Raw genomic sequence first — 11288 nt, 5'->3', positions numbered from 1 at the left:
AGTGACAATTATATCAACATTTTTATAATAAGGACATTACCTGACTAATATAGCAAGCTGTAATTGCTCTAGACCCTGGCTGTTGCACTGTGTGTGATAAACAGCGACTTTGAGGTCAAACGTCGAGCGACTGGTTTTTGGATAAACGTTGTATTTCAGGACACTCTGTAAGATAATTGAAGGCAGATATCAGGGGAAAAGAGAGGTCTTCAGAATTTTTTTTTTAATATAAGACACAGTGTCCTTTCATGGCTACAGTCAAATAAGTAATGGTCCATGATTCTCCTTAAATATCAGGAAATCCACAACTCGAGCATTCAATAAATACTGAGTCGTGGTCATTCTGGACTCAAAGGACAATTTAAACCATGCAAAATTCATTGCTGTGTTTACGAAGAAAGCAAATGGCAAAGTATTGTTATTACACAAAGAAAAAAATAAACAACAGAGTAGGGAAACCAAATGAGGATGATACAAAAATAGATGTATTCCCACCTTAATGTAGACACAACCATAGCCCGTGACAATTAAAGAATATTCTCCTGGTACATGTGGCAGAGTCTCACTCTGCTGTAAAAGACGGTTCTGTGAATTCACTTGGAACCGTTTTTGAAATCCTTTCTTATCAGACACATTCACCAGCACATTCATTTGGTCCGTAAAGGTGACCCGCAAGTATTTGGCCAGTGCCTGAATGGCCACAACTGTATCCTGTGATGGAAGGTAGAAAAGAAGGAGATGATTTACACATATATCCCTAAAACTGCAATTAAAATACAAAGGATGAAAAAAGTAAAACAAGTGGCTATAAAGCACGTTACTGCTGTGAAATGTATTATGTATAATACTTATATTTGTGTCTGAATTGTCTCTTCCCTTTAATTTTTTCATTTAAGGGCAAGACTCCACTCTGTGTTACCTGTGTGGATGAGAAGCCTCCACTGGGGTTTTGCTGTTTGATTAACCACCGTACAATGCGTGATGCTTTCTCAATATCTTCTGTAGTCACATCAGAACCTGAGACCAAAGCCAGTAGAATATAAGAGCTTAACTCCACACTGGCTGACGCTCCACCTCTTGATCCTGAAGACTGTAGTTTGTACTCCCAGTGTGTCTCGTCATCTAAGGGGATGTAGATTAAATATCACCTTGCATCATCAAAGATTAATGTTGTTATTTTACGATAGTATTAATGCAATTATTAGTATGATACTTTATTTAAAAAGCACCAACACATTCCACATCAATGTCTTTCTACATGGTATAAGTAGAAAGAGAAAGATACAATACATCTAAGAGACATCATAAAATTTGACAACCAAACACAGAAGGAGTCGAGGGTCCTATTCCTTAGGGAACTTACAATCTAGATGGATAGGAGGGGTGAGAAAGAGGAGGCATTGGCTACAATAGGGAGGATGATGTTAAGTGAGATGTGAACATCTACTCAATAAGTGCAATGTGTTAGTTACTGAGCTGAGTGGTAGGCTTAATTAAACATGAGTGTCTCTGAGGAGCAGTTAAAGTAAGACAGAATAGGGGAAAGTGTGGGGAAGTACATTCCAAAGGGTTGGTGCCGCAGGAGAGAAGCCCTGCAGTCTAGCACGGGAAGTGGTTATAAAAGAAGAAGCAAGGAGCATTGTTAGATCTAAGGGGGTATAATACTTATGTATATATATATATATATGTATCACATTATTAATGTACATATATAAGCTATATGCAACTATATTAAATAAATTAAGGCAGATGCTAAAGTACACTTGTGAATGAAATAGTCACTAATAAAATGTATAAATATGAATAATTTGTCGCCAAAAAAAACAATTATAGCAAATAAAAATAAGTCATATTTTATACATGTTTCCAATGACATAACTAATTCAAAGTAATTCAAAACTAGCAAAAATGTAATATCCTGATTTGCCATTATTGGTAATTGTATCCAAAATTAAATATAACATTGAATATGTAGAGAGCCATGGCCATGAAAGTTCAAATAAAAAATTCTGAATTATATATTGTTTTCATTATTTTTATTATTATATAACTTACATTCTTACTGTAGCTTTAACTTTACATTTGTTTGTTTCCTTTTACAAACAATTTACTATTTATCATTTACAATCTATTATAATGTTCTACCTTTGTGTAAGATGCTATCAGTTTTTTTACACTTCTATATAGTTTGTGTATTTCTCACTAATTGTAGATAAACTATTGTTAGACGTTTTGTTTATACACTATTTGATCTCTTGCAGTTTTGTATGATAGATGACAGATAGACAGACAAGTATACATCCATACATCTTGTATAGTCGTTATAGGGATTATTACCTGACAAGTTTGCCACTTGATACAGTTTGTTCAGAAGAATTGCCCTCTTTGCTAGATCATTGGCAAGCGTGAAAGCATACGCCAGCAGGGCCTGAGTGTAAGGATTTGTCAGATTAGGGACTTTGTTTCGTATGCAGTTCAACGCATTGGCCAGGATAATGTTCTGTGGAGAGAATGCTAGCTTAGAAAACATAACAATAACAATAGAGCTAAGAAAAACACAACACTGTAGATTGTGGTAATATTAAAGCATTAATGGCCTGAGATGTAGGAGAAGCAAAAATTGTATGGTCTGATATCACCCCAATCTCCAGTAACCAAAAATTTGACATCAAACTTGATATAAAGGACTGCACTACCACCATGTGTGTGGAAAAAGCAGATGACCTTAAAACATAAACATAAACATGAATAAAAACACAGACAATCCTCTGACGGAAACAGGAAAATGATTTAATAATAATTTCTACCAAACCATATATGTAAAACACAGAGAGAAAATTTCTTTACATTTTGACACTCCGAAGCAGCATGCAGATTAATTTGGAACACACTCATTTTTAACATACTCTTTCTTGTTCCAAAGTAATAATAATTTCATCATACTTTATATATATGTACCACATTTAAACAATGTTGCACTATTTTTTTGTTTATCTGTTTTTCATAACATAGTTCAAAAATTATGATCGGAAGAGCTTTGATATAGAGTGTGTTACGTTAGCATTATGTTAAATGTATTCATACAAATATATCGATTTACTTATGTATTTATTCACACGTAGGCGTGTATGCCTAGTTTGTTTGTTTGTTTGTAATTTGTTCCTGTTGATGTAAAATCCACCACATTTCTGTTTTGTGTTATCACTTTGGTGCTCACTTATTTTAATTATTATTTTAATTTGCAATGGAATACAGTGTAATATACTCACATTTTGAGGAATTCCCATTTCTAGTAGTGCAGCAGTGATATACCCAGACAGAGACACATCATCCTCTACACCTCCCTGCACAGGGAGTGATATAAAACAATATTTAATGGATTACTGAAATATCATCCGTAGTACAGTAAAGGTTTGTTCATTATCCTTTTAAAGCATTAAACAAAGTATTTGATACAGTTCTCAGGTCAAATGGGATAAAACAAAAACAATTCTTCTTCAAATAAAATTATGGCCTGTCTGCTAACATGGTTATTTACTTAAGTGAGAATTTAAGGTAATTAAAAATGAATTCCAAATTTAAGGCCACATGAGCTGAATGGAATGCATAGCTGGCTTAGAGAATAATTCCAGTTTTGCTACTTTGACCTTAAATCTGAAATTCACTTTAAACTGACCTTGCATTCTCACGTTAGTGAATAACCCAGTAAGTGTTATGTAGATCCTCTTGAGTCTTTCATCAGTCGTGAAAGATAATTCAAAGATAATTCAAAAGGAGATCATTGCATGTTTAGGAGTCTACACCTGGATGCAGACCAAATCCCCAGGGAAATTTTTGATTTTCTACAAATAGACTTCAGGTTCCCAGAGAGTCATTTCCTTCTATTCAAAAAGAGATGACATAGATATATCTAACAGGGAAAGTGAATTTCCACATTGTCTATATCGGAAGAAGGGCACTGAAGTGATTGTAGAGCCTAGACTTCCCTTTCAAAAGCCCCCAGCACCATGGGACTATTTCGAGTACACACTATTTCCAAAGATTTGCAATCTAATCTTCACCATGCTTCCTGTGAGAGAAAAGATAATGTGAGAGAAAAAAAGACTTGCACTACTCTTTGGCCAGGTTATCACACCAAGTGTCTACATGATTTAAAAAAAAGTAAATTAGTTACAAAATGACTGGTCTTGTTGCAAGTGTTCATTTTCCTCTTTTTATGTAAACAGTTGGTGAGATTTTATGAATGAACATGTGTTCACTCCTTGAACATGCAAACTGGATGATTTTCTTGAAGACAACACTCAAAAATTCCACTCTCCCACTCATTATTGGCAAAGGGAAATTGTGTCCTGAAGCAGGGAAATTAAGCCTTTGCTGGTGAACCCTTTTCCCTCACTGCTTGTGAGTCACCTTAATGATGTTTGCATAGATACAAATGGTATCTTCATTCAATATTTTCTGACGTCCTTAGTCTTAGGTGTTATTTCATTGGCATAACAGTAAATACTACAAACATGGAATGCAACAGTCATGTGGGAGAGTGCTGTCCATTCCCTGCATTTGCATTTATCTTACAAGAGATGGTTTGCAGCGGCCAGTACATTTTAAGCCTGGCTTGTGACACAGAATTTGTGTCAGAGAGTTTTTTGCTGAAGACATTCAAGGTTATTAATGAAAGTATATATTGACTGGCTTTCAAAGTGCATCTAAAAGTGAATTTCAAATTGTTCTCCAAAATAGCTTTAAATGTTAAATTCACATTGAATTACAGACAACACACACATTATTGATTGACCTTGGTTGCCTAATTCCCCTCTCATGGTTCCTAAATTAGGTATGACCTGGTCTGCAGTAGACATTTCGGAATGAGTAATTTTATAAGTAGGTTTGTGATTACAAAAACTGAAATATAAAACATAATGAATCAATAACAGACCTAACTAAAAGTATGTGTCTATAAGATATTACAAGATTATAGTTGTGTATTATAATGCTATTATTGTTATTATACAGATAATGTATAAATCAAGAGTGGAGCAGTACAGTAAAACCACAGTTCAGGTGATAAACAGATATAAATAAATTGTGAAAAATTCAAAATGTTGTAATGATACTTAATGGTCGTTAGATGGCCTCAGGACGACACATCTCACAGCGTACATGGATAGAAATACATAAACACAGATAATACTGCAGACTGCTTTAGATAAATATATACGTAGAACATCTTGTGATTAATGTACCAAGATTCCCATGAAATTACCCAAATATTTAGGCTATGGAAATCGAGATTATCACATTTCAGTCAAATAGTGACAGCTCAGTTGTCTTTTAAGTGCAAATTAATTTATTTGTAGAAAGAAAAAATCAATTATATAAAAAAATAGGTAAACACACTATCTCTTACAAAAGTGCATGGTGAGTAGGCTCAGCAAATGCTATTAGTCATTGCCAAGCTTAATTAAGTACATCTGGTGGTGGTGCTGGATATGCTGGTTTAAGGTGGCTGTGATATCCAAGACACAGTGATCCGGTTACACTGTAGCACGACCGGTGTTAGTGTGAGTTTTGCTGAGCTCCTCCAGTCTCCGCCCCCATGTGTGATGTCAACGCGTTTCTCCGGTTTGCCCGGCTTCCTCAGAATGTGATGCTGTCAGAGCCATCTTAGAGTAGGGTATTTAAAGGTCTCTTTATATACCAGCATTAAACATAATCTAGGGATAAATGCAGTTAGACATATTCTAGAAACCCACTCCTCTTACCCCCAAAGACAGATTAATTTGTCCTGGAGTCAATTCAACCTATACCGGAAAACTATTTTTTTTTGATTCCAGGGTGACTTCTATCTCCAAAAGTGTGGTAGTGCGATGGGCACCAAGTTGTCCATAGCTACGCTAACCTTTTTATGGCACACTGAGAATAGATTCATATGAGCGAAACAAGTATCTGGGGTGCAAATATGGTGTTACATAAAAGTTATATAGATGGGGGGCGGGGCCGGACCGCCGAGCTGGCTAGTCGCACACGAGAGCAGCTCCTGCAATCCAGTTAGAAAAAAACGAAATAAATAAGAACATTATCAAATTACTGACCGGCAGAGCGGGTCTTCGGCGCCACGGAGATACCGGTTCCAGGGAGAGGCTGGCTCCACGAGCTGCAGTCCCCAGGAGGTGCAGCTCTCAACGGCCAAGTTGGGGCCGACGCCGGCGGTGAGTGGGGCGGACGGCCGCCGCCCCACTATCCTGCCACATGGTGCCCAGAGGGAAGCCGAGACCCAGGTGGACCTGCCCCCCCCCCCTTTGGACCGGTGGGGGTGATCCCGGTCCTCACCTGGAGGCTTTGTAACCTGAGCCCAAGGCTGCCATTATCCACGGCGCCCAAAATGGCGGAGGACATGTGCGCTGAAATCGGCGGAAGCTCTCCCTCACAGGTCAGAGAAACCAACAAGGCCCCCACGCATCGCTCCAGAGGGTTAAAAGGACCGAGGACCTGCCTGTCCCGCACTGTGGCCCCTCAAACAGATGCTTATGCGGCCTGCCACACCACACAACGCTTATCCTCACCAACGACCACCGACCTAGCAGACGAGCCAGGTGCTCCCACAATGGAGCTGACCTCGAGCACTCCCCACGCACGCCATGAAACACAGCGGCCCCGTGAGGAAGCTACCGTACCCACCAGGCAGCCAGCCCTAACGCCCAGCGCCCAAGCACCCATCCTGAAGGTCTCTCGCCTCTGCAAAAGATACCAACGAGAAGCATGGAGCGACGCGCACCAAAACGGCAGACCGGGCAATGGGTCAGTGAAAACCCACATCAGCATGCAAGGCCTCGGACCTGCCATACCAACAGTTGTTAAGGGGAGCTCTGCCACGGAGAGAGGCGGGAGTAGGCCAGTGGGGGGTGCCCAGGCCTTAGTCCTAAGGGGGGAGGGTCCCGGGACCCCTAAGCGTAAGCGTAGATCGACAGGGGTGAGTTCCAGGGGCAGGGGGGGGTCTCGAGAGGTGGCCAGGTCGGAAAGCGGGTCCCCCGTAGGGGTGGTGGGTAGGTCCGGGCTGTCGGGGTCTAGTCAGAAGGGGGGTAAGGGTAAAGGGGCGCTGGGGATAGGCGCAGGAAAAGGGGTTACGGAAGCGGTCAGTCGGAAGAATGCAGGAGGTCGGGGATCGGGATCCTCGGTTGTGGTCGGGCGGCGGGGGGGCCCGGATTCTGAGAGTGGTAGTCCATCACCCGTTAGGTCGCAGGGGTCCCGGGAGGCGCGGGGGAGGTCGGGTCGGCACTGCTCCCCCTCGGACAGCTCGGCAGGGGAATGTGCGGCAGCCCCTAGGTATGGTCGGCAGGGGCGGCCTTCTAGTAGAGACGGGAGGAGTCGTAGCCCCAGGGGTCCCAGGGTGCCACGTGGTGGTAGAGGTCAGCGGGAGGCTTCGGTACAGAGCAGGCGCTCCCGGGGTCGTGACGGGAGGGGTATTGATGTCCGTTACACCCTACCCAGGACTTCTTCTCCTTGTCCTAGGTCTCGGAGCCGTTCCGCCTCCTCGCAGGCTGATCACCGGGTGGGCTCCCCGGTCGGCGAGACAGCAGCGGAAGTTCCTCTTCCTGGATGTCGGGCGATCCGCACTGCAGCCCCCGCCGTCCCGGTTTCGGGGGGCTTGGCCGGTGAGTCCAGTGGGTCATTACACTCTAACGCATTAATTACCACACTTCAGGCACTACTCCACTCATTGGGGGCGGGGGGTGACACTAGCGGCATTGGTCAGGTGTGGGCCCCGGGCGTTGGGGCTACGGGCTCGCGTGTTGGGAACTCCACTGGGCCTAGTTCGGGCGGGGATATGGTGTTGCCGCAGGACGTGGGGGAGATTGGGAGCGAGAGGGCTGAGTTGACAGGGGGCATTCCCGACGCGGCTAGACAGCACGCGTATGTGTCGTTTGCGGGCCCGTTGGGGGTCCATCTGAAGCAGGAAGTGAAGGATAAGATATGGAAGGGAGAGTTTTGTGAGATCTTCTCCCTCCTCCCCTTGGAGGACTTTATAGACCTCAAGGAGGAGGATAAGAAGGACGAGAAGAAGGAGGAGGAGGAGAAGAGGAAGCGGTATCGCAAGATTCCGAAATCCTTCGGGAATTGGCTGAGGGCCTTTTGCGTGCTGGCTAGCGTGCTCGGCGAGAAATCGCCGGGGTTATGCTCCTCGCTGTTTTGTTATTTGGATGGTATTTGGGAAGCGTATCGGACTTACGGAGGGTTGGCGTGGTGGCGGTACGATGAGCAGTTTAGGCAGCGGCTGGCGGCTAACCCGGGTATGCGGTGGGACCAAATGGACCTGCCGCTCTGGATGAAGTTAATGATGGCGCAAAAGGCGCAGCCCTTTCAGAACTCGGCCGGCGCTAGGGGGCAGTCCGCCTCGTCGGCCGCCTTACCAAAGGGCTTATGTTGGCTCTATAATGAGGGCCAATGCAAATGGGGGACCACCTGTCGCTTCAAGCACGAGTGCTCCGGCTGCGGAGGCGCTCATGGGCTCAACCGCTGCTTCAAGAAAGGGAAGTCCGGTGGCGCCGGTGCTGCGGCCGCGGCCGGTGGAGGGGGAGCATCCGCTTCCCCTGGGCTTAACCCCAGTGAGGCTAAGCGCGATGGAGCCATGGCTAAGCCGCTACGTTAACAGGGCGGATGCCGCTGTGCTCCGGGCGGGTTTTGAGAGGGGGTTTTTCATTCCGTTTCAGGAGCGGGAGGGGGGATCGGGAAGGCTGCGCAACCTGAAGTCTGTGGCTGACTTCCCGGACGTGGTTAGGGAGAAGCTGGGCAAGGAAGTCGGGCTAGGCCGCATGGCGGGCCCATTCACAGTGCCTCCGCTGGAAGGCCTGCGGATTTCCCCACTCGGGGTGGTTCCCAAAAAGGAGCCGGGTAAATTTAGGCTCATTCATCATCTCTCGTACCCGAAGGGTGAGTCGGTGAATGACGGTATTCATAAGGACTTGTGCTCGGTGTCTTATGCGTCTTTCGACCGGGCGGTCGATTTGGTCCGGCGGGCCGGGCGTGGGGCTCTGATGGCAAAGGTGGATATTGAGGCCGCGTTTCGGCTGCTGCCGGTCCACCGGGACTGTCATCACCTGCTGGGGTGTTTCTTCGAATGGGACTACTTCGTGGACTTGTGCCTGCCCATGGGTTGTTCCATCTCGTGCTCCTATTTTGAGAAATTTAGCACTTTTCTCGAATGGGTGGTACGGGTGGAAGCAGGGAATCGTTTTATTGTACATTATTTAGATGATTTTCTGTGCGTGGGGCCGGCTGATTCCTTGGAATGCCTGCGCCTGCTGCGGACGGTTGAGTGGGTGGCGGGCCACTTCGGGGTTCCGCTGGCGGCGGACAAAACTGAAGGCCCGACCACGTGTCTGAGTTTCCTGGGTCTGGAGATTGACTCTGGGTTGGGTGAATGCAGGCTGCCTCGGGATAAGCTGGACAGGCTTCGAGGGGCGGTGGCCGCTGTGGCGGGGGCGCGCAAGGCTACTCTGCGGCAGCTCCAGTCTTTGATTGGGCTGCTCAATTTTGCGTGTCGGGTGATCCCGATGGGAAGGGTTTTCAGTCGCAGCCTGTCGGCTGCTACTGCGGGGGTTCGGTCTCCGCACCATTTCATCCGGGTGTCGGCGGCCATGAAGGAGGATTTGGGCATTTGGGATGCCTTCTTGCGGGATTTTAATGGGACAGTGTTGTTCAGGCAGGAGGGCCAGTCATCGGCCGAGCTTGAGCTTTTCACGGATGCTTCGGGTAGTGTGGGTTTTGGGGCATACTTTGGTGGCTGTTGGTGTGCGGAGAGGTGGCCGGACTCTTGGGGTTCGAGCCCTCTTATGCGCAACTTGGCTTTCCTTGAGTTATTCCCGTTAGTGGTTGCGATGGCACTATGGGGCGACAGGCTACGTAATCGGAAAGTGGTCTTTTTCTCGGATAACATGGCGGTGGTTCACGCGGTGAATCGTCAGTCTGCGGCCTCCAGGCCGGTGGTTAGGCTGCTTAGGCGATTGGTATTGCTGTGTATGTCTCGGAATGTTGTTTTTCGCGCGCGGCATGTTCCCGGTTATTTGAATGAGGTGGCTGATGCTCTGTCTCGTTTTCAGTGGTCCCGATTCTGGCTGGTGGCGCCGGGGGCTTCGAAGGACGGGCAGGCTTGCCCGGACGAGATTTGGCAGCTGGGAACATCCTGCTTGGAGGACTTGTGAAGGCTTCTCTGGCACCGGCCACTTGGGCCTCGTACAGTAAGGTTTGGGGCCTGTGGGAGCGGTCGCTGGACGGGCTGGCCGTGGACAGCGGGGAGGCCCTGCGGGATGCTTTCCTGTGGTACACTTGTCAGTTGCTGGCAAAAAGGGCGTCACCTGCCATGGTGGACAGGTCCATGGCGGCGATGGCGTTTTGGTTCAGATGGCATGGGAAGGAGGACTTTACTAAGACCTTCATTATCAGGCAGGCCCTGAAGGGCTATCGCAAGGGACGCAGGTCGCCGGATACCAGGCGCCCGGTGTCGGTTCGACTACTGGGGGATTTGGTGGGTTTGTTGCCTGAAATCTGTTTCGATGGGTTCGAGGCTTCTCTGTTCAAGGTGGCGTTTATTTTGGCGTTTTTTGGGGCATTCCGAATTGGGGAATTGGTGAGCGCTAATAAGATGGTGCAAGGGGGCTTGCAATTTTCGGGGGCTCGTGTCTTGGATGGGAAGGTGGTGGTGCACCTGGGCAGCTCCAAAACGGATGTCCGCGGCGTGGGCCGGGACGTGGCACTGGGGGCCTTGCCGGGCTCGGCTTTGTGCCCGTTGGCTGCTACGGCAGAGTACCTGGCACGGAGGCCAGTGATGGGGGGTTCCTTGTTGGTGCATGCCGACGGATCCTCCCTCTCTCGGTTTCAGTTCACAAAAGTTTTTCGGTTGGGCTTGGGCAAGTTAGGGCTTCATGCTGAACGATTTGGAACACACTCGTTCCGTATTGGGGCCGCCACAGAGGCGGCTCGGTTGGGATTGGGGGACGAGGTGGTGAAACGGATCGGGAGGTGGGAATCAGTAAGATTCCGTTCCTATGTCCGATTGGGTCTGTTGGAATAATGAGTTTGGGGACCGTTTTATGCAAAAAAAAAATGTATATATGCTGGGGATGAGCGACTTGTAACTGGCTGTACTGTAACGGTTCTCTGTGTTATTTGGGCTGGGGTGGGGGTCTCTGTCGGACTTCCCTCATCATTTGTTTTTCCCCCCAGGGCGTGAAGCATGGATCGTGGGCCATTCGTTTGTCTTCTGGGCCGAGAGGAGGGCCGCAGCTCGAGCG

At 46.8% G+C, this 11288-nt stretch overlaps 1 protein-coding gene across 1 annotated transcript in view; it reads right to left on the bottom strand.

Moving 5' to 3' along the window:
• Nucleotides 1-111: 111 nt before the first annotated feature.
• Nucleotides 112-11288, bottom strand: part of LOC134574693 (alpha-2-macroglobulin-like protein 1) — a gene marked incomplete at its 3' end in the record, with an annotated part of 117709 nt that continues 106532 nt past the window's right edge. The window contains exons 30-34 of the mRNA XM_063433812.1: nucleotides 3270-3344; nucleotides 2338-2500; nucleotides 920-1122; nucleotides 496-711; nucleotides 112-165 (exon numbers count right to left, since the gene is read on the bottom strand). Of these exons, the coding sequence (XP_063289882.1) occupies nucleotides 112-165; nucleotides 496-711; nucleotides 920-1122; nucleotides 2338-2500; nucleotides 3270-3344 (711 nt within the window). The remainder of the gene's footprint in view (nucleotides 166-495; nucleotides 712-919; nucleotides 1123-2337; nucleotides 2501-3269; nucleotides 3345-11288) is intronic.

The sequence above is a fragment of the Pelobates fuscus genome, chromosome 10 (genome assembly GCF_036172605.1).
Source record: "Pelobates fuscus isolate aPelFus1 chromosome 10, aPelFus1.pri, whole genome shotgun sequence".
In the NCBI taxonomy this organism is placed as follows: Eukaryota; Metazoa; Chordata; class Amphibia; order Anura; family Pelobatidae; genus Pelobates; species Pelobates fuscus.
This window is presented reverse-complemented; position numbering and strand designations above follow the sequence as displayed.